The sequence below is a fragment of the Mauremys reevesii genome, linkage group 18, assembly GCF_016161935.1.
Source record: "Mauremys reevesii isolate NIE-2019 linkage group 18, ASM1616193v1, whole genome shotgun sequence".
Taxonomy (NCBI): Eukaryota; Metazoa; Chordata; order Testudines; family Geoemydidae; genus Mauremys; species Mauremys reevesii.
Window position 1 is genome coordinate 24072629 of NC_052640.1, and position 27630 is coordinate 24100258.

The window sequence follows — 27630 nt, forward strand, 5'->3', positions numbered from 1 at the left end:
GTTTTTGGCCGCCCCAAGCTCAGGTGGGGCTGAAGCTCGCAGGCGGCGCTGGAAGCAGAGGAAGTGATGTCACCTTCTTCCAGCGCCTGCAGGGGCTTTACCCCCTCCCCCACCCGGCCGCGCAGAGAAGCCCCGATATAAGGGGTGGCACAAGGCAGCGCAGCAGCCAGTGCACAGATGAGGCGGCGCAGCCCCGGCTCCCTGGCACGACTTGCCCTCTCCTCCCCAGGTAGCGGCTGGGCCCTGGCCGCTCAGCATCCCGGGGCTGGGGCTTCCCCTTCCCGCTGCGGCCGGAGGCGCGGCGCCCTCGCCCCGTCTAAGTGGCGCAGCTCCGAGAGCGCAACTGCCCCGAAAAAAAAGGATGGGCGGAATGCCGCCCCTGGAAATGTGCCGCCCCAAGCACGTGCTTGCTTTGCTGGTGCCTAGAGCCAGCCCTGGGGACAGTGACCTTCCGATCAGGCGGTGGAGAGCACTTGTTTATGGGTCCTAGTAAGGTCACCGTTTCTGAACCTGAGTGTCTAACGGCACTGGATTCTCAATGGGGCCTAAATCTCTGAAGCGCCGTTAGAAATCCAACCCCGAAGGCCATATTTAGGGGCCTAAACTTCATAAGGATCTGTGCTTGCTGGAGGGGAATGGAAATGCCTATAAAAACCCCAACCCAACCGTCCAGCGAGTCACGGACCTGCAGCTGGAAGCCAGGGCATGTAAAACCCTTGCCTGCTACACGGCTGAGTAAGGCCTGGGTGCAGGGCTCTGCTGATGCCATGAGCTGGGAACCTCCAGAATGTGTGAGTCTCTGCAGCTTGAGCCAGGCTGGCTAGCCAGGGCTTGTAACAGACTCGCTTCCTCTGTGCATCGGGCGGCATGTAACATACATTGACAGTGGATTGCGCCCATGCAGGGAAGGGAGCACAGCTCCTTGCTCTGCTGTCAGCATCACTAACAGCCTCCCCTGGGGCAGGCAAACAGCAGAGCCCTGAACTCAGGCCCTGGCTGGTGAGAGCTGCCCAAGCTGCACCCCAGTTCCCAGCACTCGCCTGCCCATCCTGTCGCTGGCCCGGTGGCCCGGTAGCAGGTGTAGAGGTGCCGCGGCTGCCGTAACGCTTGCTGTCGTTGCTGCTTGCAGGAGCTACAAGGTCCGTTTTAACAGCGTCTCCTCTTACTCGGACGCACGGAAGTCTTCGAGCGACGGGCCCGAAGCCAGGGACAACTTTGAGAGCACTGGGCCTCTGGCTAACGTCAGGTGAGCAGGATGGAGGGTGAGGGAGCTGCTTGCTTCCTGAGGGCTCAGCCTGTCTCCAGCAGGCAAGGAGAGAGAAGGGACACTGCAGCTGCTGCAAAGGACCCCGTACCCCATGTTGTGGGGTCTGCCTGCCCTGTAGCGCACTCTGCTGGCCTAGTGTGGCACTGGAGGCACTCCCTGCCTCAGTTTCCCTTCTCTCTGGGCCCCTTAAGAATTCCACAGAGTCCAAAAGGGTGTAAGACACAGTTCCCCTGCTGGGTTCTGCTTTATTAAATCCCCAAATAAACTTTGAAATAAAGCCTCTCCCTTGGGCTCAGGGGTCACAGAGCCATTGACGCTGCCCTCCTCCTCTTCCGAGCTGTGGGCTCTGGGAGCTCCTCATTCTGGGAGCCCCTCCCTGGAACTGAGCCCTGGTGGCTTTTATCTGGCTCAGGTGCTCGTTGTTCAGTTAACTACTGTACCTAGATGGGTTCCTTCCCCTTAAATTAGCTGGCCGGGGTAGCTTGCACCGGGGTCCCATTATGGGGGGCCGGCAACTCCATGACACCTGCCAAGCAGTCCTGCAGTGCCTCAAAAGTGGTGAGCACAAACCTCTGGGCAGTCTGTTGAGAACCAGGGCCCAAGCCCCAAATTGGTTTTTACCAACCAACCACCAAGTGTGAACTCCTCAAGCACTGTAACAGCCCAGCCATGCAGCCCCAGCCTGTCCCCTTGGGCACTCCGAATCCTCTGTCCTGCCACCCAGCTAAGCCTGCCTCTGAGATTGTCTCCCACCCACCGTCACAGCACTAGTCAGGTTACACCCAGTAACTTACCCCGGGTCGATTGCACCTTAGATCTCACACCACAGACAACGCATGAAGCCAACCTTATAATAACGATCTAAAGATTTATTATATAGGAAACAAGAGAGTTATGTACAGGGTTAAAGCAGGTAAACCCACACGCACAAATGAGTTCAAGCTTAACTTTCAAAAAGTAACAGAAATTTGTACAAGAAGCAAGCTCTATGGGTCCTCTAGGGCTGACCCAGGCTAAGCACTGGGGCTCTTTTAGTTGTGCCTAGTTTCTTGCCCCCCAGAGCCCACGCAGCATAAAGAGAGAGTTCCTCCTTGTTGGGGCTTTTTATTCCCTTTCCCCCTTGCGCTCTGAGCTGCAAACCCAGCTGATGGGAGGAATTCACTGCCAAGACTCCTCTTCATAAAGGGAGGAGGAGAACAATCAGCAAAGTCTTAGATCCTCCTCCGTGTTCCACAGTAGTCTGGCATTGATGGGCCTGGCTTGTTGGCCAGGACGTAGCAGCTTCTGTTGGTGATCAGCACGTCACGCTAGCTCCTGTCTCTCTCCTGTCTGGGGATCTGCAGTTACAGAGGCTCACAATGCAGAACACTCAACTATTACCTTAGAACATGGGCTACAGCTGTTACAAGTGAGATTAATGCCGGCAGCAGCTCCCAAGCATTCCGTAACATCGCAACACATTCTTATAGTTCTGACACCTGCTTTAGCAATACCACCACCCAGGTGAGCCAGACTGGCTCCAGCTCTGTATTTGCCAATGTTCAGTGGAGGCCTGGGGGCCTGGGCATGAGCTGGCACTGGTCTGCCAGCACCACAACACCCTGTAGCAAAGATCTCCTCTAAGCAGCTGTGCAACAGGTAAATAGCCACCAGCTTCCTGAGCTAGCCTGACTCGATGTCTCTGTTATATTCACTCACTTCTCCTGCCTGACTTGGTCAGTGTGCCCTGACCCCCTGGGTCCCTAGGAGACTAGTCACCAGGCATCACCCCAGAATCGCTAGGACTAACAAGCTGTGACTGTCTGTGCTTGGTTCATCTACATCCCATAGCCGTGTCAGCCCTGGCTCAGTGATCTCCAGCCTCTCCTGCCTGCCAGCTTGCTAGCCAGATCCCACCAGTCCCTGCCAGGCAAAACCAGCCATGCCCCTGCTGCCCTGGCATGGCCTGGCAATGCCCGTGGTGGTTGATGCACCCGTGGCTGTTTCCTCCCGGAACTGGTGAGGCACAGTTGCCTCTGGAAGGCTTCCTCCCTTGGTTTCAGACAGGGGAAGGCTGAGCCCTGATGCCCTGGTTTTGGGGGGCCGGAGGGCTGCAGAGGGGTTTCCGTGCCTCTCTTTTTTGCTAGTGCTGCTGGGCCCGCAGGCTGGGCACTGGCATGTGGGTGTGAGCCAGGAGACGCTGCCCGCTCTCGCTCCTGTCTCTGCTGTCGTCCTCGGGTAGCTGCAGCTTTCCGGTCTGCTTGCAGGTTCTCGGTGTTCGGCCTAGGATCGCGTGCCTACCCCCACTTCTGCGCCTTTGCCCGCGCCGTCGACACCCTGCTGGAGGAGCTGGGAGGGGAGCGCATCCTCCGCATGGGGGAGGGGGATGAGCTCTGTGGCCAGGAAGAGTCTTTCAGGACGTGGGCCAAAAAGGTTTTCAAGGTAGTCTGCTTCCTTCGTCTTTGGGAAGGGGGACGGGGAGATCAGAAGGGGGCAGGGGGAAAGGGCCTGGGAAGCTGCCATTGGGCAAATCTGCTTTCAGGTAAAGTCAGGCCTGAGCTCACCCCCTGGGTCCCCAGCACCCTGGCACATTGCAAGTCGTTCGGAGTTCACAGCTTTAGCCGTCCCTGCTCTTTGTGAGCGTCCTGCAGCAAAGCAAAGAATCAGAGACCTGGCTCCTCAGGCCTCCTGCCTGTGCACCGCAGCCCCCGGCGGCCTAGGCAGGGCGTGGGGACCAAGCTGGTTCGGGTGGCCCAGGGGGCAGTTAGGAGCCCCTCTAGAGCCCTAGAGCAGAGCTCAGGATAATGCGGCGCCTTCTCACCAGGCTGGGGTGTCTTTGAGGGTTTGGAGGAGGTATCTAAGTGCATTCTGGGAGGTGGGTCTGGATTGTGAGGCACACAGTGTTTGGACCCTGGGTTTTGGTTCAGCCAAAGGAGAGGAGCCCTCGGCCAAATGGGGGTGTGAATCCAGTATTGCCAGCCCCACATCTTCAAAAATCACGTCAGGCGAAAACAAATTGGAGACCAAGTTAACAATAGTCAGCGTTGAGTTCCATTTACTGGCCTTCTGGTTCCTGAGCCATTACTGGTCATGGCTTTACGCTTTCCTCCACACCATGAGGACTAGAAATTTACTCCTTTTATTTTTAAGGAAAGTTGATAGTCTCTTGTAATAAGCTGACTCCAGCAGCTGGGGCATTAAAGAGAAACCTCAGATATCATGAAACTCATGGTCAAATCACGAGAGCTGGCGAAAGAACCTGGGTGTGGAATCTGGACACCTTCAAGCTCTGGAGGTGGTGGGAACCAAGGCTCCAGTCTGGCCTATTATGAAAAGAAGGGGCCATTTCAGATTCCAAACACCCCAAACTCTGGGGTGATCAGAACTGGGCTTCTGGTTTAAGCCCATGTGCAACTGAGGAGGGCGAGTTCTAGGGAATATCCCCCGTGTTTGTGCGTCGGGGGAGAGGGGGTGATGTTGACACTAACAGGAGTTGTGCCCATGCACCACTGGCAGAACATCCCCCTGAGATGTGCTGGGGGAAGCTCGCATAGCCTCCAGGCATGGAGCTACACCCTAGCCAGCGCCGTCCCGCCCTCCCTTCCATAAGCATGTGGGTGGGTGTTGGCTGAGAGCAGGCGGTGCCACCTCCTAGGAGCCAGGCTGGGCTGAAGGCCTGGCTGAGCCGGGGGGTCCCCTGACAGCCTGGTGTGCGCTGCAGGCAGCGTGCGACGTGTTCTGCGTGGGAGATGACGTGAACATTGAGAAGGCCAACAACTCCCTCATCAGCAACGACCGGAGCTGGAAGAGGAGCAAGTTCCGCCTGACCTACGTGGCTGAGGCCCCTGAGCTCACACAAGGTATGGCCGCTTGGTCACCGGGGGGCTTTGAGCATGGGGCAGACCCTGGGGCAGATTACAATCCTTGGGGCCCGGGGTGGGCTTACCTGGGGGAAGGGTGCAGGTCACCCTGGACGGAGCTCTGCTGAGACCCTCTCTCTGGGTATTTGACTCTCTCTTGTCCATATCTCACCCCCACCCCAGATGTATCCTGTCTCTGCTCTTTCCCTGCTCCCTCCATTCTCTCCCTCCTGCCCCCTTACCTCCCTCCCTCTGGTTCCTTTCTCCTGCTCTCTTTTCTTCCCATATCCTTCACCCGCTGTCCAACCCTACCGCTGGATAGAAAACTCCCCCTTGTCCCTGCCCCTCCAGCCCCCATTCAACTTCAAGCCCCTCCCCTCCCCCCGAATGGTGCATTGTGGCCTGGGAGGAGAATTCCACTGAAGTGCTGTCTGGTTTTGCCTCTTCACCACCCGCTCCAGCCGCCGTCAGGGTAGGAAGCCCACGCTCGGCTGGAGGAAGGGGCTGGAGACAGGTAGCTGCTGGCCTCTGGAGCTGGCGGAGGGCCTGTACCAGGGCAGTGGTAGGCTAGGGCAGCGCTGAATCTGGCCTACCTGCTGCTGCCTCCTCTTGCAGAGCAGACACGCTCGTTGCTGAGAGAAAGCGGAAGAAGTGGAAACCCAGGAGCGCTCTACGCCACCTGTTTAAAACTCTCCCTCCCATGGCGTAGCGCAGGGTGGGGCCAACCCACTAAAACACGGTGCCATAGCGTGGCTCCTGCAGCTGGTAAACGCAGCGCTGCCTCGGCTCCTCCTGAATTCAGATGCCCAGTTGCCAACCAGATGGTGTGGGTGGCGAGAGGAATGAAGGGGGTGTGTATGTGCATGCGAGTAGTGGTTGTTTCTCCATCCCCCTGGTTACCTACCTGCTGAGAGCAGGGAGCTGCTGCAATCATTTGCTCCCTTCACATGGCCCCGAAGGCTCCCTAAAGCTTTCCAGCAAAGGCACTGTGGGTCTCCCGTGGGGTGGAGCAGGAGGGCCCAAGCCAGGGCTGCCCTAGATTCACTCGGCTGCTTCATGCCAGCTCAGGTTCTGAAATGCTGAGTGTGGTGGTGGCCAGCCAGACCCTGGGGGCAGGGTTGCGGCCAGCCAGACCCTGGGGGCAGGGTTGCGGCCAGCCAGACCCTGGGGGTAGGGTTGCAGCCAGCCTGCCCTCACCAGTCCCCGCTGCCTTCATCTGATGGAATCTTCTTATCCGCAGGGCTGTACAGTATTCACAAAAAGCGAGTCTATGCCGCCCGGCTCCTCACGCGCCAGAATCTGCAGAGCCCAAAATCCAGGTAGGATTGACAGCCACACATCTCACCCATATATCCATGAGGCACACGCGCAGTCTGCCCTGGTGCATACACGTGACACACACACACAGCTGTCTCCAACTTCTTAATTCCAAGCATCTCCGCTATCAATCAGCCAGGCCAGGCCTAAAGTGTGCCCTGTGTTACAACCTAAGAACGACCAGACTGGGTCCACCCAGCCCAGTGTCCTGTCTACCCACAGTGGCCAATGCCAGGTGCTCCAGAGGGAGTGAACCTAACAGGCAATGATCAAGTGATCTCTCCTGCCATCCATCTCCACCCTCTGACAAACAGAGGCTAGGGACACCATTCTTACCCATCCTGGCTAATAGCCATTCATGGACATTAAAGTCCTAGCCTCTTTAATCTACAAACCTTACTTCTAACTTGGTGGTGAATGTTTCCTAGCATCCAGTGTAGTGAATCCTCTTTGGGTATCTCAGGCATGCTCCTGTCTGTGCAGACCACCCCAAAGTATCCCTAGCCGTAATGCTCTGAATATGCTTCACCTTTGCTATAGTGGCAGAAGAAGCCATCGACTTAGCGCTGTCCACACCGATGGTTAGTTCGGTACAACTGCATGTGCACCACCCGCGTGACATGGTTATACCGAAGTAAGTGTGTAGTGGAGACCTGGCCTCACTTCCACGTGCTTTACAACATGCACTTCAGTGGCGTTTCTCCTCATGGACACCTGTGGCCCACTCCTTTGATGTGACACACCAGAACAGTACATGGGCTTCTGCTGCTAGCGCTGCAGCCGGTCAGGGGCTACCTGGTTCCCCTGAGACATTCCTGCTGACACCAACCGTGCTAGTGCCGAGAAAGGGGCAGGGTGCTGTATTCATGCCATGACAGGCGATGCAGAAGTTCCACAAAGGACAGCATTGGGCCAGCGAGCTCAGCTTTCCAAGCTGGGTGCAGAAGAATGGCTAGCAGTGGAGAACGCCACCACAGGAGAGTGGGGCGGGAGGCTAGGTCTGAACAGAGGGCAGGTTCTTTCCTAAGCGCCCGTTCTTGTTTCCTTTTCATTAGTTCAAACATACGATCATCTGGGCAGACTCTGGGCTGCTCCTGTGCCCTCCTTCCTGCGCCTTAGAAAATCACACCTAAAGAAACAGCTCCCAGAGCTGGGCCCTGTTAGCTCAGGGCTTACAGCTGTCCAGAGGGCTCGTCGCAGTGCTGGGTTTGTTTTGTTTTTCACCCTCCCCCCCCCTGCAGTCGGTCAACAATTTTCCTGCGACTTCACACCAATGGGCAGCAGGAGCTGCGCTACCAGCCTGGAGACCACCTGGGAGTGTTTCCAGGCAACCACGAGGACTTGGTCAGCGCCCTGATGGAGAGACTCGAGGATGCACCCCCAGCCAACCAGCTGGTGAAGGTGGAGCTCTTGGAGGAGAGGAGCACAGCTTTAGGTAACCAGGACCAGCGCAGACACCCTGATTGGGGCCAGCGGGACCCCCTTCCCCGCCCTCCTTGCAGAGTCTCTGGGTGCCATGTGGATCCTAGCAGGGTCCCTGGTGTGTTCCCATAAGGACTGTAGGGTTTGTAGCACTGGTTTTAGCTTCCTCGTCATGCTGAACTGCACTCTGGGGCCGTGGGGTGCTCAGAGCAGCTGTGTCATGGAAGAGCAGGGCCATAGGGGAGGGTTTTCTGTTCCCTCTGGCAAGCTGAAATCTCTTCAGGTACCAAGGATGCATGACCTGAACAACTGGTCCCTGGAAAGTAGAGTTAAAGGGTGTTGATTGGCCAGGCGCACTGAGCTCTCCCATACTGGACATTTTATGGGCCTGATGCTCCAGTGCCCTGCGCTAAGCAGGTGGTAAGTGCTCTCTCCCCAAAGCGATAGAAAACTGGGAGAACCAGACGCTGTATCATTAGTGTGGCCAGTTGTACAAGGTGAGGACATAGTGAGCACCAGGAGATCATGTCAGTCTCCTCTTTCTAGCCCTTCCTCATTCATGGTCTCCCACTGGAGTCAAAGCCTTCACTGGCTTGCCCAAGGTGGGCTGGCAGCATTGTACTGGATTCTCTCCCGTCAGGTGTCATCAGTAACTGGACGGATGAGAACCGCATCCCACCCTGCACCATCTTCCAGGCGTTTAAGTGCTACCTGGACATCACCACGCCTCCCACCCCGCTGCTGCTGCAGCAGTTTGCCTTACTGGCCACCAACGACAAGGAGAAGAAACGTCTGCAGGTCCTTAGCAAGGTAAATCCGTAGGTCTGGCTGGCAGCCTCTTCCTAATGTAGGAGGTTTACTTGTCCCATGCTTCTGCTTCACCTTAGACAGTGGTAACCGGAGAATGCCCCCTCCCCCTAAAAGAGAGAGAGAGAGAGAGACGGCTCCCTCTCGATGAACATTCCACCTCTCTATCTGCCTCCTGAATGTCTTAGGATGCATCTGGCTGAGGAAAGCAGCTTGTCTATGTAAACTGCTGTCAGTGACTTGCCTTCTCAGATCCTGGAGCAGGATTCCACTGCAGTCCTGGGTGGTTCATACAGAAAGGCAGCCTGTGGAAATTACATGTCCCCAAGATGCATTCTTCCATCCTGATCAACGTGGTCTCCCACACTGGCTCCTTACCCAGGGCTACTGACACAGTTTAATGGGTCACTGTCTTCGCACTGATGTAACCCTCCCCCCAGCATGCTTTGTGCTCAGTGAATTTAACCTCGCAGCTCCTTGTCTTACAGAGGAGGGCTCTGAAATTAAGTGACGTGCCCAAGATCACACGGGGAGTCTGTGGCAGAGCTGGGGATTGAGTGTGCAGCTCCTGACTCCCTGTCCTGATCTCTAGACCCTCCTCCCCCTGAAATCAGCATGGGCGTCTTGCACCGCTATTGCTGTGTCTGTGTAGGAGAGTGTCTGAGCCCGGGATCCTTTATGATTGAGCAACACGCTCACCGAATAATGGGAGAAGCTCGGAATCCACTGAAGGCTCCATCGGGAACATTCGAGCCTTGAGGAACAGGCCCTAGGATGGGTGGCAATCAGGGCCAGAGCCCTGGGTGTCCCCGAGCCCTGTGAGAGGCAGTCGCAGGCATGCGTCTTGGCATCCCCAGCCAGAGCTCTTTCCTCTGCTCCACCCTGCCGTGGGGCCCACGTGATGCAATGGGTCTGGCCTAGAGCAGGAGCTCACCTGTCCTTTCCTGCCCACACTTCAGGGCTTGCAGGAGTACGAGGAATGGAAATGGTCCAAGAACCCCACCGTAGTGGAGGTGCTGGAGGAGTTCCCGTCTGTGCAGATGCCCTCCACCCTGCTGCTCACCCAGCTGCCCGTGCTGCAGCCTCGCTATTACTCCATCAGCTCCTCCCCCGACATGTCCCCGGACGAGGTGCACCTCACCGTGGCCGTGCTCTCCTACCGCACTCGAGGTACCCTGCCAGCAGCGCTGCAAGGGGCTCGTGGTTTGCGTGGCGGCGACCGGCTAGAGCCGTCCCATAGCGTTGTGCTAGGTGGCCACACAGATGGGGCCTTCATCTCCATTTGCATTGTGGAAGGTGGCCATTAACGTATGGGGGCGCGTGTGTGTGTTTCGGGACGGGGGAATCCCCCGTTAAAACCTTGCTGCCTGTTCACACGGGGCTCCCTCGGGATAGTGCTGGGGGCTGTGGCAGCCAGATGCAGCAGCAGAAACTGGCGGCTTTCCAGCTCCTCCAGGCCGCTCTGCACTATGCAGCACAAAGGCTGCATGCGCTCGTCTTGGCTGCCTCGCACCAGTGGGTGGAGGGAGAAGAGACTCCAGATTGGCCCGCAGGGTGGATCGGCCAGGCCCCCTCACGCAGGCATGTGTCTCTCCTGCTTCCCACCCCTGGGAAGCTTATAGAAATGCTGAATGTTCTGCCAAGCACTGGTGTCTGCTTGCATTGGCAGGAGAATATCGGGGTGGCACAGAAGCCTATTACCATCTTCTCAAGGTGCATGGGAGGAACCTTAGCTGGGGAGGCGGGATACCTGGTTTGTAAACCTCCAGCAGGAGCCTGTGGCCAAGGTTTCTTTGCAAACACTCACCCAGCTGGAGACAGCTCTGGGAGGTCCCATTTGGCCCTTAGCAGGGGGAGTGTGTTAGGGCCACAGCAAAGTCACAAACTGCCCTGCTCCAGCAAGTGGCACCTCCCTGATGTTTGCCTGGGGGAAGCCAGCCCGTCCTGAGTGGTCCAGCCTGCCCTGAAGAGCAGAACTGGTCCCAGGGACCATCAGTGCCTGGCCATTCTGACCCCAAGTCACAGGTTGGCTGCCGTTAGCGCTGACGTCGCAGTGAGGTTTGGGGAGAGCATTTCGCTGGGTGCAGAGAGGTAAAGGGCCAGGGCATTCTGCAGCGATCCATTCCGCAGTACCGGGGCAGGGTACAAACCCTCTCCTCCTCTCCTCTCCTAGATGGGGAAGGACCGATTCACCACGGCGTCTGTTCCTCCTGGTTCAACCGGATACAGGCGGATGAAGTTGTGCCCTGTTTTGTAAGAGGGTGAGTGGCATGGTCACTGCATGTGGAGTCCCCGAGAGCCAGGGAGGGTTTAGACCATTCCAAGACTGACTGATCCGTCGGCTAGTCACAGCAGAGAGCCCCTGAATTCCTGTCTGTAGCCCGCCATGTGCGCTCACGCCACTAACGGGGATTTCTACGAACGAACTGCCTCCTCACCCTGAACAGCGGAGGGGCTGAGGCCCTGTTCCGTACAGCAGTCTGCAACAGCACCGTGCAGACCACGGGGTGGGGGGTGGTACCCGCTGCCCCTGAACAGCCAGGGGTCACAGACAAGAGCACGGTGTGGACTGCAGGTGGGCACTGTTACCATGCGCTCTGCTTCGAACGCCACCGCCTTCCGCACTCAGACTTCTGCCCTTGCGCGCCTGAGCTACATTTCTACCCCCACAAGGATTTCATTCACCCAGCCTGGGCCTTGGCCCCTTAGGGGCATCGCTAACTTTAGAACTTGTTTGTCCAGAGCTGCTGGGTTCCACATGCCACAAGATCCCCAGGTTCCCTGCATCCTGATTGGCCCGGGTACGGGAATCGCCCCGTTCCGGAGCTTTTGGCAGCAGCGGCTCTTTGAAATCGAGCACAAAGGTGGGTCTGAGGTCTTGAGCCTCTGGTAAGTAAGGGGGCGAGCGAGTGCCTGCACGACACCCTCAGCGAACCCAAGCGTAGTGCCCCCGCTGAGTGCATGCGATCACGTCGCCCTCCAGTGGCTGGTCCTGGTGAGCACTGGAGCCTATTACTTGCAGCTAATAGAATTGCGCTGTTAGCTCCAGGGGGCGCACGTGTGTGTTTAGTGCTAGAGGCGCCAGGCTGAGTGGTAACTGCTGTGGTGTGTGCATATGTGTTGCCATGGCTGTTTCGCTCACCGTGAGATGACCTAACGTAGAGCTGGTTTGACATTTTTCCATTGGGCCTTTTTGTAATGAAAAATGTCATGAATTCTTTTCTTTAGATTACACTTCATTCCATTGTCCCAGTTTTTCAATGAAAAATTAAATTGTTTAAAAATATTTTTTTTATTGCAAAAACAAAAAAAAATGATTTTTTTTTTAAATTTCCCACCAAAAAAGCCTGACCTGGATCCATGGACCCTGGATCCACGCTCTGAGGGGTTACACAATCTCCCCAAGTATCTCCTCTCGGACCTTTACCCTTCCCCCTCTGCCATCTGCTGTCCCAGGGAACAGAGCTACGCATCCAAAACAGCCTCCCTCAGAGTGCACAGAATGGCTGCCAGCAGGCGAAGAGGGAATCCAAGCACAGCATTTGCCCACTCCGCGCAGGAGGGTGTGCGCAATCCCAGGCTTGGGAACTGGGGTGCAGGGGGTGGTTTCCGTGACTCACTGCTGTCCCACCTGTCTCTGCTCCAGCACTGAAGCCCTGTCCGATGATTTTGGTCTTTGGGTGCCGACAGTCCAAGATCGACCACATTTACAAAGAGGAGACCCTCCTAGCCAAAAACAAAGGCATCTTCAAAGAGCTGTACACAGCCTACTCCCGGGAACCAGACAAACCAAAGGTAACCCTGCTCTGCCACCTACGTTCAGCCCTGGATCGCCGTGACCAGTCTGACGCAGATGGTGAGCGGAGCTCCGGCATCCCCAGGGCTGTGGATTCTCCCAGCCGCTAGGGGAAGCGTCCAACCTCTCGTGCAGTCACCTGGAGGGATTTGCCTGCACTAGTTTGAGGACATGATCTTGGCTCGAGCTTTTCACAGCTCCATGGGCCAATGAATCTCCCGTTTAAGAATCCCCAGGAAGGCAATTACAGCACAATAGACCTCAAACTCGTTAACCTAAAGCCACTTGTGGACATTAACAATCCTCTGGCACTTTCCCCTAGCCCAGTACTGACCCCAGGGCCATGGCTGGGTCCCACTGGGTCTCTGACTTCCCCTGAAGGTACAGTCACACTAGACCCTGCTTTTCAGGGGTGCTGTGCACCTGGGGAGTTCCACTGACTTCAGCTGGAGTTTGTGGTGCTTAGCACCTCCGAACACGCAGACCCTGATTGTCTTCAGTTCCCTTCCCAAACAGTTGTGCAGCATTGCCGTGAGCTGTTAAATGGCTGCTGTGTTCCACCCCAGAGGTGGCTGCCCTGCGCCGATGGATGGAGGGGTGAAGTGATTCCTGTGTGTAAAGCTGGGCCCTTTGGGAGCTGCGGGTGACAGGCGCCGTGCAACATCCGTTCCTGTCTCCCCCAGAAATACGTGCAGGACGTGCTGCAGGAGCAGCTGGCTCAGTCCGTGTACAAAGCGCTGAAGGAGCAGGGAGGCCACATCTACGTGTGCGGGGACGTCACCATGGCTGGGGATGTCTTCAAGGCCGTTCAGCGCATCGTGAAGCAGCAGGGGCAGCTGTCGGTGGAGCAGGCTGGCGCTTTCATTAGCAAGCTGAGGGTGAGTGGGCCCTCCCCAGCCTGCCGCAGGGCTCAGCGCAAGCTTGGGCCAAGGGCATCAGGGCTTCCTCTTGCAGTCACTGATGATGGGGTAATTGCGGCCAAGAGCTCTGGGAGTGGTCAGTAGGCACCACCCCTTCCAGCCTCCTGACCTGGAGTGGGTCCATACTCTCTGCCCAGCTCTGCCCAGGTAGCTCAGGCCTCCTCTACCCACCCCCCAGGGCCCCTGGCTTGCCAAAGGAGCTGGGGGATGGGTGAGCTACTAACTGCAGCAGGCCGTAGGGGTCTGGGACTTGCCTCAAATCTGTAAATCTGCAGAATGGTTCTTGCCGTTACCGACCGGCCTAGGCCCAGCACAGGGAGTGTGTCTGCGCAAAGGACTGGTTTCCAGAAGAATTCTTGTCCGTAATCTGCTTCTGCAGATTAACCCCATTAGCCTTGTCCACACTAGCACTTCACCCACCGCTGGCCTAGCACTGATGCAGCTCCAGTGCCAGCGAAATGCCAGTACACGCTGCAGTTCCGAGTCCTTTTGCAATGCTGGCTCTACCCAGGAGATGTCTCTGGAACAGTAGGCAATGTCCAGCCAGCTAATAGCCTTTACCCACCATGCATGTTATTTACCCATCTAAAAATTGGCTATAGTGTCATCACTGTAATATGCAAATATAGCAAATCTATGGCCACCTAGTACCTTCATGGTTGTCACGTATTGCACAATATGGCCATGCAGATCCTACTGCTACATAAGCACAGGCCTCCCACTTGAGCTAACAGGGAAGCTCCTCTAGTTGTTAGCACTATAGGAACTATGACACACAGTTAGACAGTTCTGATTCCATCCAGTGCAGGGCACTGGTCCACATGCATTGCAGTCTGTTCACTATGGCAATGTTCCTGTTAGGCTGTAGTACAATCTCCAGTTCCCCTGGGCTTTCTCTCTCTTCCTCTATTTTTTAACCTTAAGGCATGTGAACAAGTAGCCATTTAGAGAGGCAACCAGTGTAGTGGACACTGGACAGAGTGCCAAGAGACCTGGATTCTATCATGGCTCTGCCCCTGACCTATTGGGTGATCCTGGAGAAGTCACTTCCCTGCTCTGTGCCTCAGTTTCCCCTTGTAGGCTTTTCCTTTCTTGCCTATTTAGCATGTAAGCTCTTAGGGGCAGGGACTGTCCCAGACTCTGTTTGCACAGCACCTGTCACCTCAGCTAGCATTTCTAGGTGCTACAGAAATACCATAATAATAACTTGCGACTACACCCTTCTCTCGGTGCCATGCCTCTGCTGTCCTTGCTTTCAGGATGACAATCGATACCACGAGGATATTTTTGGAGTCACCTTGCGTACATATGAAGTGACTAACCGCCTTAGATCTGAGTCGATTGCGTTCATTGAGGAAAGCAAAAAGGACACGGATGAGTGAGTTGACGTGCTTATTTTAACCTGCGCTATTGTTTCTTAGATGCGCGTGGGTTGTGGAATAAAACTCGGAAGGATCCTTTTATTTATTTGCATGTATGAAGCCAGTAATAGCAGAGACAGGAACGGGCCTCTGATCCGAAAAGTAGAAACAGACAAAACTGCAGTACAGGTTCTTTGAGAGAACAATCAACTCAGCCAAGGGAGCGAACTGAAAACCCGATCCCATTCACACTGAAGCCAAATGGCAGAATACCCATTGGGATCCAAGGTGGCTTGACTGGCTCCATGCTGAATCTCAGCTGGCTGGTGGCCAGATGTGCTCGTTGCATTTAAACGCTAGCAGTCCCATGCCAGCAGGGGGGACCGCGGGGCTACGCGTGGAAGGGAGCATTGGTAGCTAGTCATTCTCCCCTTTCCCTTGCAGGGTTTTCTGCTCATAACCAGAACCCCTTGCCCCAGACGGGATGCCAAACCAGCTGCAGCGGCAGCCACCCCCCTCCAGCCGGAGGGCGCTGGGTTTTGTATTTACACGGACACGGCGGCTCCTTTTCTGCGGGGCCTGCCCACGGAAAGTGCTCTGTCTCTCGTCCTGTCGTCGTGTCCCGATGATGATGATTTCTCTTTCCTTTCTCTCTCTGTCGTCCTGTGGCGGTTTCTTTTCACTCCTTGTTTCCCTCCTCGGAGTCCCCCGCTGAAGTGCGATGGCTTTATAATCCGCAGTGGCTCTTACGAAACTACGTTTCTTCTTCTCTCGGTCCGACGAGGGCGTTTCGCGGCTGCATGAAATCACCACCTTCGTGATCATCTGCATTCTTTGGTGTTGGGGGGGGGCTGGAGCGGGGGGAGCTGGCTGTTCCTGGTCGGGCAGCGAGGACTGGAGAGAAGCTGTTTTGCCCGAGACCCCTTTCCCCACCTCGACGTGGAACTTGGCTGAATCGCTGCATCTTCCTCGCTTTGCTTTGGCCGCTCTGGGCCTGGCCCAGGGGGAAGTTGGATGGAAAGGAAGTGCTGCCCTGCCCCCTTTCTTGCTGCTGATGGAGACACCAGAGCTTTGTTCTGTTTGAGGGGTGGGGTTGGTCTGTGTTCAATGGGTAACAATTCACCTACGTGAGCTCTGTGCTGTTTGTATCGTCAGCCCCACGCCCCGCCCCCCTCTTGGCTCTGTCCTCAGTCCTCTCTCGCCTGTGTGCCCTGTGCTGATCCTGCTGGGGCAACAGTCTTCACGGGCCGTGTTCAAGCACAGCAGGTGCAGGCTGGTGTTTCTGCAAAGGGGCAGCACGTGGGTGCTCTCTGGTCACGGGGAAGCAGGGATCGTACTGCCCACGCTGCATCCAAACCTTCCCAGCCTGCGCTGGGAGTTCAGGGTAAATGCAGCCAGCTGGCATGAGAGGGCTACAGATTAGCTGAGATCCTTGGAGGAAAGACTGTGACCCGGGCATGGGTTGCATCCTGTAGCTTCCCTGGGCGCTGGCGGTGGGCACGTGAGTCCTCTCCAGCAAGGCAAGAGAACGTGTAAGGCGACAAGGCTGGGAGGCGGAGTAGCTCTGAAGCCGTCTCTGCCCAGGTCCAAGCGGCACCAAGCTGCTTATAAAAAAGGTTGATAGGAAGCCAGCAAGTAGCTGCTGTATGGGGTCTACTGCGGCCATTCCTGACCCCTGGTGCCAGGCCTTCTGGGAGCCCCATGTAACGCCCCATTAAATGAGTAACAGTTGCCTTGATTACTCAAAGCATGCAAGTCTGCCCTAGCGCGATCTTGTGAGATGTCCTTTCTCAGCAACGCCACCCCCCGACCCCTGCAGGAGCTGCAAAGCTCTCGTGGTGCCAGGCTGGCTGCAACGGATGCCTCCACTCTGCAAAAAAACCCAAATCCTCTCCATGGCCCCTCTGCCTGCTGCATGCACGGTGCCATTGTTCAAATTGCACGAGGCCTCTGGGCTGGGAGCTCTCAGGAGAGACGGGGAGCACGCCCAAGAAGAGAGGCACTGGTGCTGTCTAACGCCAGGCTCTGAGGTGCTGACCGCTCAGCTCCACTGCACAAATCCAGCCCCGCTCGAGACTTACAGGAACGGCTACAGAGCTGGCAGCCCCCAAGGGTCACTCCCCTTTTCCAGGTAGGAACTTTGCCACCCACCCCCAGGCCGGCTCTCTCTCTCTCTGTCAGGGGGAGGGGGCTTCCTCTAGTTGCCAGGTTGTTTGGGGGTGCCCTCGTCCCTTCCCCCACCTGCACTGTACATAGCCATCCACTGGCTAGACTGAGGCAGCAACAGCAAACCGGTGCCTTCAGGTGGCACTGGACCCCCTCCTGCTGACAGCATAGGGAATTACTGCCGAAGGGGGTCAGGACTTGGGCACGGCAAAGGGGGCAGGTCCCCACAACCGCTGTCACCGAGGGGTTGTTTTCAGAGCCCAGGATCTGCCCCTGCCTCCCCCTGAGCCAAGCTTCTAACGAAGTGAGTCCAGCAAGGTCGGAAGCCTCCCCTGGCCTAAGTGCGGCTTGGCAGATGGGCTGCTCAACTTCAGCTCGTGCTCACCGGTCTCACGCTTCGCAGTGACCACGTGGTTGCTTTGGTTTTGCTGCCTAGACCCTCCCGCGTGGGTAGGCGCTGGTGTGTGCTGCCACTGCCACAGCCACGTCCCTGGTCTTTACCTTCCCTGACCACCACAGATGGATCTGACCCAAAACCCTGGGCCCAGAGGCCCCAGAGCTTTGGGAAAGCTCCGCTCCAGGCTTTCTGCTGCCCCAATCCATCTCTTCGGAGTATTTTGCTCAACTAGGAGCCAGCAGGACTTTAAATAGGGACGTGCACAAATGCTGCCACCTTGTGGTAATTTGCATGCACGCTGTTCTGTGAGGGTGGCCCGATGTGTGGCCCTAAGAGGATGAATGAAGGTCCTTGGCTAAGCCCCTGTTCAGTTACGAAATCACGGCTGTAGTGTGGTTATTCAATTTGCAGCAGCGACTGTATGCCCGCGCCCACCCTGCTGCCTGGCAGCTACCCCGCACTGCCTCCGCAAGGACCACGGGCCCAGGGACCACGCCCGCAGCGCCGCTCACGGAGAGATGGAGTCTGGGCTGTCCCACTGCACAGAGTGCTGGGCTGAAGGAGACCAGCCCAACGAGAGGGAGTAGCTACACTGCAAACCCCCAGGGTGTTGAGCCAGTTGCACCACCCTAGGGCCCTGGCAGGGGGCAGGTGTGGTTAGCTGCCGCGGTTACTAAGCAGGTGGTGTGCAGGCATAAACCACAGCTGGAGCCATCAGTACCGTGTGCTGTTACAAACCCTGGTCGCTGTTGTGTAACCAGGGCCTAGGAGCTCTTTAGTGGGGCCGAGAGCTCAGGCAGGCACCGACCCTTCCAGCCGCATGTCCTGGTCCCCTGGGAGCCAATGGGAAGAGAGAATGGGGAGCACATCAAGGGCAGAAGGATGCCTTTGCTCGAGATTGTGCCTCACAAATCTGGGTAGGGATCCAGCCCCTGGGGGTGGGGGAAGAGATGACAGATCCCTTACTCTGCCCTTCGCCCCCCCACCATCCCACAAACTGGGGAAGTTTGGCTCTGGATCCAGCTCAGACCAGGCTCACCTTTCTGTAAGGTGCCCGAGCAAAACCCTGCATCTCCCTTCAGCCCACTCCACACAAACCTTGGGAAGAGTTTGAATTTGGATCCAAACTTTGCGCCAGGCCCATCTTTCCTGGAAATGTCAATGCAAAGGAATGCCCAAAGCCATGTCCTTCACCCCTTCCTCTTTTTTTGCCTGTGTCCTTCGCGTTCATTGCTGCTGTTCATTTTCCCATTCAGTCCTGTGCTCCTGTAACAGCCCTGCTCCGGAATGAGCTTTGCTGGTCCCGATGCTCCCTGTCTGTATCTGACAAGAGAGGCTGGCTTTGGCAGGACGTGTTGTGTCTCCTCCTGTCCAATATACCCATGAGCCACGCTAAAAACGCAGCAAGTGCAGCCATGGGGGAGCCGTGACATCCGGATTCAGCCTCTCCCATTGCTAAAGGCTGGAATTTCCCCGGGTGCCTAAAAGAGTTAGGCCCCCAAAGGCTGTTGAAATTAACTGTGAGTTGAGCACCCGAGTCTCTTTGTTCTCTTTGAAAATCCCAGCCTTAGAGAGCAAAAAGCTGTGTTACGTCCAGCCTGCTCACCTGGTGCATCCAAGAGACAGGACAGGGATGGGGGAAGGGACAGGTGCGTAACAGGGAAATCCTACCATTGTGGGGTGAGTTGAATTCAAGGGCTCCAGAAGCTGTCATCAGCCTGCCCTGCTTGGCTGGGATAGTTGACTTTGAACAAGCCGGGCTGGCTTTCTAACTGAGCCAGTTCCATTTACTTTAGTAGCCAGTTTGCTCTCTTCACCTGCAAGGGTTTCACATGCTTAATTTCCTCCCCCAGAAAAGGGGACATGATCCTGCTAATCTCCTCTGTCATGCCACAAACACAGACCTTTCATCCGCCACCCGGACGCAGTTCAGCTGGGTGAAATGGGTGTGTATATATAATAATACATAGCACATGAGTGGTGGAGAATGGAGATAGCCAGGTGATGGACTGAATGTATCTTGTGCGGTTGATGGCTTCGCCTGCCTTCTGTCCATTAATCCCAGTCCCCACTGGCTAATTCCAACCCTCCAATGGGCTGAGCAGCTCCAAACAGCCCCTGTAGCAATTGGAGAGTGGTCATGATGGACCAGTGGGCTGCTCCTGTCTGGCAATTCCTGTGAATGGCAAAGACTGCCATCGCCCCCACCAAAATGCTTCATGGTGCCTCAGCTCACTTCTTACTCCAAAGGGTTAACAGCCAGGTGGGTCCTTACTAGAACTGGTCAAGACTGTTTGAATTTGCAAATTGTGCATGAAAAATGCTCCCCATTTTTTCTGACCAGCTCCACTCTTTACCTTAGATTGACGAGCCGCTAAGCCTCAGCTCCACAGTGACTATCCCCAAGGCTTTGCCTCCCCACAGCAGCTGCTTGGAAGTTTAGATAGGGGGCAACATACAGGCCTGTCTTTATATTACAGCACCCTAGAGGAGGGAGCAAATAACAAGATCACTTTCTGCCCCCAAAGAATTTACAATCTAAGATGACAAAACGCCGAAGCAGGAGTTGAGGACAGGCTGCAGCACAAGAAGCCTCTCCCCGCTATATTTTACCCCTAATCTATACTCAATAGTGATTAGTTATTGACCTCTGTTAATTCCCCATTTCACTATTATTCCCCTCCCTTATCAATCCACACCCTTAGCCTGTTACCAATTAACCAACTGGCCTTCCTGCACCTCTCCCTGGAGAGACCTTCCCAGCATCCAGCCCATGCTCAGCCACGCAAGAGGGGGGAGTAGCTCTTTAGTAAAGGTAGGTTCTGGTGATGGCAGTGGGACATGAAGCACCTAAAGCTAGGAGGATGCTAATGCTCTGGGGACTTCCTCCCCTTCTAGCTGGCTCTCTCCAGTGATGATCCCAGCCCATGGAGAGACTGAGGGATGCAGGGAGCAAGGAACTTCACCTTAAAGAGCCAAATTCTGCTCTCAGATCTGTCGGTCAATTCCCACAGGAATCAATGGCAGTCAATGTATACCCGCCTAAACGGCAGCAGAAGTTGGCCTACGTTCTGAGCCCCGTTCTGCAACCATTTACCCGGAGCGCGATGTGACTAGGAAGAGTTTGCAGGACCAGCTCTTCAGAACCAGCAGCATGTACACACTGGGCATAATCTCCGTACGACACATACAGTGCACGGAGGCCTTGTTATTACTGATGAGGGGCAGAGGGGGTGTCTTTGCTGAGCTGTCTGTGAGCTTAGCCAAATACACCAGGCTAGATGCTAAGCTGCTGTAAATCTATCTAGCACCATTAGAGTGCGGAGAGTTGCTCTGATTTACCCCAGTGGAGGATCTTCTCCAGGGGTTGCTGATATTCTGAGAACTTTATGGTCTACGGTAATGTGCTGCTACCATCGGGTACATAGATGTGGCTATTGCTAGAGTGAGATCTGTTGCTGGGTTTGGAATTATTATTATAATTTCTCAATTACTCACAGAGTTCCTTAGAAGCTCATGGCCCTTCTCAGAACGGATAGAGATGGGTGGCGCTCAGCATGGCCCTGATTTTGCTTCTGCGGGGAGTTTCAGCGCTGGCATCAGCGCGAGCAGAGTTAAGGCCACGCTGAGTGCTTATGAAATCCCACCCGCAATCAGCACTGCATTGAGATTGCAGAATCTTGTGAGGTACTAAGGACCCCCCAACATCCATTGGCGTCGGTGGGAGACAGGGCGATCGTCATTCTGCAGCATCGGGCCTTAGGGCAGTAGCAGTTACAGCGATTACAGCTTTGCATGCACCAATGCATTATTCCCTAGTAATCTTGTTCCAAATCTACCCCAGGCCATGGGATTTCAGCTCTGGCTTCTCCCATACAACTACCTTTATTTACTAAGACTTCAGGGGTGATGGGAAAAGCTAAGGAGATAGTGGATTTAAAGCGCTTCATTCCAGGACTGAAACAAGCTCTAGTGGGATCAGTGTTTTCTGGGTTTTGCTAAAGATACGAGGATGGCATCTGAACCTTTTTGAACACCATAGTATGTGCCTATCTTCTCCCTGCTGAGGCAGTGTTACAACACGGCCTGGACTCTAAGATGCCCCAGACTGGTGCTGTTGCCTATAAGGGCCAATGACGAGAAGCTGCAAAGCTCATTTCAAATGTCGTTTATCGACCCTCTGCTGGTGAGAGCGGCTCACAGTGACTTGCTGATCACACATGAGGGCACCTTTCTTTCTCATTCATGTCACTAAGTGGGGGCCAGATTGTGTGGGCACAACTCAAAGGCAGTAAAACCAGCTGTGTATGGGTCCCCCGCTGGTTTAAGGGATCCCACAGGCCAGGTCTTTGCAGCAGCTTGCTCTGAATCACCACTGAATCGAGCTAGTTGGAAAATGTCTATATGTGGGGGCGGGACTGGGTTTCTATGGAAAATGGGGATTTTGTCGGGTGCGGGGCTGGCAGAAATTCAAATACTGAAAACTTCAAAAACAAATCTTTTGGGTTTGAGGCATTGGTTTTTTGATGAAAAATCAAAAAATTCCATGGAAAGTGGGCACTTTGAGCCCCCCTCAAAAAAAAAAAAAGTTTACTCAAAAACTCAATTCTCCAACCAGAAAAAACAGCTCTGACAGAAAATTTTCAACCAGCTCTGCTTGGGAACGCAGCAAAACCGACAATAAATGCAGCAACCCCTGCCCCATCTGCTCTGGCATTTACCCTGAGTCTGAAAGAAACGTGTTTTTTTTTTTAAGTCGTGTGTTCAAAAAATGTAAAAGTTTGTGTTTCCACAAGTGCCAACCAACAAGCAGCTTTAGCTTTACTAATGAGGTTCCAGACGTTTCGCATGTGTGTGAACTGCTCCCATCGATTCCAGTGTGAGCTGATTGCACCCATCCCAGGCTGTGTTTGGCTCCGCTAAAGAGTGCAGAGTTCATAGCAGAATCCAGTCACTTCATTTCAGAATCAACTGCAGCCCGCTGAACAATGCAAAACCAAAAAATTGGGACATTTTTGTTGAAAACTTTCACGGACATTTCAAAATTAGACAAAGTTTTGACCAGCGCTGTAGCTGGTCAAAAAACATCCTGGGGAAATATTGTAAAAATGGCTTCAAGAGTTGGGGGAAAGGGGTTAGTTAAAATTCAATATTTTGTCCAAAACAAACCTTGAAAAAAAATCAAAATTTGAAAAGACATTTACTAACTTCAGGGGAAATAAAACAACTGTATCTAAATCGGCCTTTAACTAACAAGGCTGCATGCCTCCAAAGCAGCCGTTCATGTCTGTGTGGGGTATAGAATGGAGTATTAACAAAACTCACTCTAATGCCTCTGATGTAGGAATGCATTTCAGACCCTTCTTTACATGAGGTTTGCTGATGCGCAGCCTTGAAGTGATGGTTTGAAAGCCAAGCAAATGCAGGGCAAACATCGATTCTGGTTACAGTGCTGTTAAATAGACAAATGTCAGGAACTCCCAAGTTTGGATCAACTCCTGACCTGGAAGAAATAGCTTTGGCCCATTGGGGAAGCCCCTCAGAAATCCTGGTTTCTTATATTTTGAAAAGACCTGAAGAATGGTGAAGACTGAGTTCTCCTCGCTTCTGGCAACGTCTGAGTTCTGGGCTCTATGTGGTTCCCCAGGAGCAGGGCGAAAGCGCCTTTCAGGCAGGACTGGTTGTATGGCACTGGTTCCCATCTAGTTAGAAACACAGGCTGAAATTCTCCTAGCTCCCAAAGGATTTTGGGTGCTCTATTCCAATTCATTTTAAAAGGAACTGGGTACCCAATTCCCTTTGGCAGATTTGAAAATCTCAGGTTTTTAAATGACTTCTCATGAGGAGCAAAGGCGCAAAGTGAAACGGAGACATTTGTGAAATGTGACAAAGGTTTGGTGAAACCTCTACATTCTAGAGGTTTCCTGAATCCTCTGACTGTCCTGGGTTTTCCCGTGTTCGCTGGAACTCCATCTTTTCCAAATTCTCTCAGCCTCGTGACCCTTCCGCCTTCCCCTCGTAGCATTGTGCCTTCCGTTTATTTTTTAAACAACGCCATGAGTTAAGAGCATTGGCTTGACTCTCACTTTGTGTTTCCTGAGGTGGGTGGACAGATTGGTACATTTTGTAGCATTAAATGTGATTCAAATGTAGGTTTCTTTCTGAGGAAGGAGAGTGGGGGTGGGAGTGGGAGTGGGAGTGAGGGTGGGCAGGTGTTGTATTTGATCATACCAGTGCTTTAAGCAGTCAGAAACATGGTTTCCCCTACCTCTGAGCTCTCAATGCTGCTAAAATCTCTGCCACTCATACAATGTACTCCAGCACCTCTCTCATGGACTGACTCCTGCTCTGTTTGCGAGGTATCCACACTGTTCTAAAGCATGCACCTCTCTGTATAGTTCCAATCTTTTGATTTTATGGAATAAAATACCTATGCCTGTTTGCATTACAGTCAAAATAAAAAAGTGGACTAAATCTAGTGGACTGTCTTGTTAGTTGGTTTTTCTTTTTCTCTTGTGGGGTTCCTGACAGTGAAAATGCCCTGTCTACCTCACTACATCCCATTGTCCCTCCACTGACTAACAATAGTAGAAAATGCTGGTGCTTTAAACTGTGAGATCTCTTGTATTTCTCTGTGAGAGATGCTCATTTCCTTGCAGGGCTGCTTGGTTTCTGAACATTACATCATAATCCTGTTTGCACTGTGAGCCCTCTGCAGGGGTCCTTACACTGAGAAAACATGGAAGCTGAACAGGGTTAGCTGCCTACTCTGTCTATTCAACACCATCCATTGTTGGAGCTGCAACAGTCATAGTGCAGTCAATGCCAGCAAAAACTGGAATACCTTCTGGCACGAAGAATGGCGGGAGGGGGCAGGTGAGATGGACAGAATCCCTGTGTAGCTGTAATGTTGCCCATGGCTACTGTACTGTCAGCTGATATAAGATGCCTTTACTTAGATACAACACACACATACACTCTCTCTGTCTGTCTGTCTGCAAGAATAAGAATAGAATAGAGTGAGGCCCAAGACTTAAATCCAGATCCTGACATACCTGTACTTTGGGGACATTCAGTTCAAGATCAGAATCCAGATCCAAATTTTGCATCTCAGGACTCAATCTCCAAAACAATTAGGTTACCTATGGAGCTTTTTGGGCCAGCAAAATCCAGATCCAGTGCCCCATATCCCCAGGGCCGTGTGTTTGCTAGTGGGAGTCACACACCACAGACAAAGGACTGCCTCCTAAACATGAGGAAGCTTCAAAAAACCCTGAAGAACTAGGATAAAAAGGGCAGAACCAGCCCCAAGGGGGATTGGCACTGGTTGTGGGCTCTGATGCAGAGATCTCAATGGTCAACAATTCAGAGAGGGCAGAGCTCATGAATGGGGTGTCAAAATGCCCATGACCGCATCTCTCCAGGATGTTCTGTCAGGACCATACCCTGCCCCTCAGTCCCAGGCTGGGGCAGGGACAGTCTGGCCAATAACCCAAAGGCTGGTCAGCAGCTACCTCGCAAGAGACCCTGCTTCCCCAGCTCCACCAGGGCTTTCCCAGTCACTGGGACCAGTCACTGTTGGAGATGGGCCACAGAACGCTGATCCCAAGCTGGATTTCTACCCTTTCCCCAAAGATTGGGGTGTTGAGATTTGGTCTCAGGTCCATCTCTAATGGACCCAGAGATGCCAATAGGACAGGGCCTGGCAGCAAAGCATATCACCTCCTAGTGGGTATGTGCAGTGAGTCTTGTGGAGGTGCTAAGAAGGGGATAGTGGACAGTGGAATCCACTCTCCAGAAATCCTAGGGGTGTGTGGGTGAAAGCGAGAGCATGAGAGACTTCCTAGGCAACCTGATCTGTCGCATGCATGATGAGTCGATACCAGAGATGGGGCCATCCAGCAAATTTCTGCTTTGGATTTGAAATACCCCAAGGGCAAGGGATGTTTGGCCTTGTGACTTTCTTTCAGCTCATTATACAGATGGGAGCTGGTGAGTAATTTCAGATCCAGGTTTGGATTCAAAACCTCTGCTAAATTCCAGGGTTTGAGATCCAGGGTTTTGGTTTGAGAAAAGGCAGGTCTCTCTTGATTGAAATGGGGCAGCAGGAAAGAAAATATAATGTGGGGAGTAACTAAGGGCACTAACATTAAAAAGACTGAAACAAGGAAAAGATCAAGGGACCAAATTGTAGGAAGTAAAAAAGTGACCTGCGTGTGCCTAGCCCTGTAATGACACTCATTCATATTTAAGCCCTTAAGTAACTTTGGCCTGATTCCAGACTGGATGAGCACCCACAGCTCCCACTGAAGTCAATGAGACTTCAGCAACTCTTAGAACCAAGCCACTCATTCAGGTGCCCACATATGGACTTAGTTGTTCAACTTTCAGGGCCGCCCAGAGGATTCAGGAGGCCGGGGGCAAAGCGAGGGAGCTGCAGCGCTTGTACTCACCCGGTGGCGGTCTAAGTCTTCGGCGGCATTTCGGCAGCGGGGGGCCCTTCAGTCACGCCGTGTCTTCAGCAGCACTGAAGGGCCCCCCTGCTGCCGAAATGCCGCCAAAGACCCGGAGCAACTGAAGGGTCCCCCCCCCACCAAAATGCCGCCAAAGACCCAGACCGCTGCCGGGCCAGGGCTCACGGGGCCCCTGAGGGGCCCGGGACAAATTGCCCCACTTGCGTCCCCCTCTGGGCAGCCCTGTCAACTTCAAGCAATCTATTTTGAACATTTTGGCCTTGGGGTAAATGAGAAGGAGAAGGGCTCAGTTCTGATGGGAGCTGGGTAGGCGACTAGTCCCATATATCAGAGGGGTAGCCATGTTCGTCTGGCTCTGTTAGTCTTTGCTGCTAGTCCCAAATAGTTTCTCTTAGGAGGAGAGAGCGGTTGAAATGCAGCAGCCTCCTTGGTTAAGAGCAGTTGAAAAGTGATATCACACTGACAATGACATCACTGGGTGTCACAAGGGGGTGGCTCCCTCTTTCCATTGCTTTCTCTCTCACACCTGCCACTGGAGGCTGGCTGGAGTGTGTGTGTGTGGGGGGGGCACTGTGACAATGTCCTGGAGCAGTGTAACATTTGTGATATAATAGTGAAAATTCAAAGGCCTCACAAAAAAATACACAAGTACTTGTGGCACCTTAGAGACTAACGAATTTATTTGAGCATAAAGCCGCACAGTGCATGAGAATCGTCAGCCTACACGGAGAGAGACAGCATGAGTGTGAATGACAGCAACAGCCAGAAAGACAGCAGCCCATCGGCCCCCAGCGGTGCAGGTCACTGAGTCTGTTCTCCTCCCAGATCAGGAGCTAGGAGGAGCCGCTGTCTTGCTCCAATGGTAATGAGCTCACTTGCAGCCCTGACTACTAAGATAGTTTGTATAATCAGCCTTATGCTTCGGGGCTTCAGCTGGCCAACTGCAGAGGACAGGATGAAATGTTGCCTCCCTGATGCACAGCTGATCAGCTGCATTATAGGTGTTTTTTCACCTTCCTCTGACTCATCAGGTCTGGGCCAGGCAGAACAGCGGCTGAAAAGGACCCGAGCTCTGAGGCAGTACAGTCCATGCTCTGTTCCTAGAGGCCTGGCTCCTGTTCAGGGTCACCCTGGTCACCAGGGTTGGGGTCTGGAAGGAACTGGCAGATTGGCAGGGACCCTGGCAGTTCTCTCTGAAGCATGGACCAGGGCTCCCCTGTTAGGCTCATCGGGGCCTATCCTGCTTAGTCAATTCTCTGCCACTGAGGCCTCAGGCACTGGTGGCACCTCGGTCTCCACCACCCTCCCACCTTTGCTCTGCGCCTCTCCTGGAATCGAACTTGGCAGACGCTCCCTCCCGCTGCGGGTCCCGGCCGCGCGGCGGAGGGGGCGGGGCCGCGCGCGGGTCACTCGCTCAGGTAAACAGCCAAGATGGCGACGGCGGAGGCCGGCGGGATGGGCCTCACCGAGCTGCCCGGGGAGCTGCTGGAGCTGATCCTGTGCAGCGCGGTCCTGAGCGCCGCCGACATCGGCCGCGTCTCCTGCACCTGCCGGCGGCTGCGGGAGGCGTGTCAGGCCCGCGGCAAGGTCTGGCGGGAGCGCTTCCGCCTCCGGTGAGCGACGAGCCGGGGGGCGGTTCTGACCCAGCCGGGGGGCGCCGGGACACAGCCGGGGGGGGCGGTTCCGACCCAGCCAGAGGGGTGCCGGGATAGAGCGGGGGGGCGGTTCCGACCCAGCCGGGGGGCGCCGGGACACAGCCGGTGGGGGGCGGTTCTGACCCAGCCAGGGGGCTGCCGGGGGGGGGGCGGTTCCGACCCAGCCAGGGAGGGCACTGGGTTAGAGCCGGGGGGTTTCTGACCTAGCT

The 27630-nt window shown here is 54.5% G+C and overlaps 2 protein-coding genes across 6 annotated transcripts in view; both read left to right on the plus strand.

The window, feature by feature from the left end:
* The window catches only part of NOS1 (nitric oxide synthase 1), a 143737-nt gene extending 123159 nt beyond the window's left edge, over positions 1-20578 (plus strand). For both annotated transcript variants that reach the window (XM_039505122.1, XM_039505123.1), the window contains exons 17-29: positions 1130-1246; positions 3514-3688; positions 4968-5106; positions 6347-6425; positions 7665-7858; positions 8486-8655; positions 9612-9822; positions 10826-10913; positions 11395-11516; positions 12299-12447; positions 13132-13326; positions 14628-14746; positions 15174-20578. In XM_039505122.1, the coding sequence (XP_039361056.1) occupies positions 1130-1246; positions 3514-3688; positions 4968-5106; positions 6347-6425; positions 7665-7858; positions 8486-8655; positions 9612-9822; positions 10826-10913; positions 11395-11516; positions 12299-12447; positions 13132-13326; positions 14628-14746; positions 15174-15189 (1774 nt within the window). In that variant the 3' untranslated portion in view covers positions 15190-20578. The remainder of the gene's footprint in view (positions 1-1129; positions 1247-3513; positions 3689-4967; positions 5107-6346; positions 6426-7664; positions 7859-8485; positions 8656-9611; positions 9823-10825; positions 10914-11394; positions 11517-12298; positions 12448-13131; positions 13327-14627; positions 14747-15173) is intronic.
* A 5762-nt stretch (positions 20579-26340) lies between these two features.
* FBXO21 (F-box protein 21) overlaps positions 26341-27630 on the plus strand; it is a 35835-nt gene continuing 34545 nt past the window's right edge. For 3 of the 4 annotated variants that reach the window (XR_005589570.1, XM_039505184.1, XM_039505187.1), the window contains exon 1: positions 27193-27379. Coding sequence is in view for 3 of the 4 variants with exons in the window: in XM_039505184.1 (XP_039361118.1) it covers positions 27198-27379 (182 nt within the window). In the remaining variant the exon portion in view is untranslated. Of the gene's footprint in view, positions 26629-27192; positions 27380-27630 lie in introns of those variants that run through there. The other variant, XM_039505186.1, reaches the window with a different exon arrangement.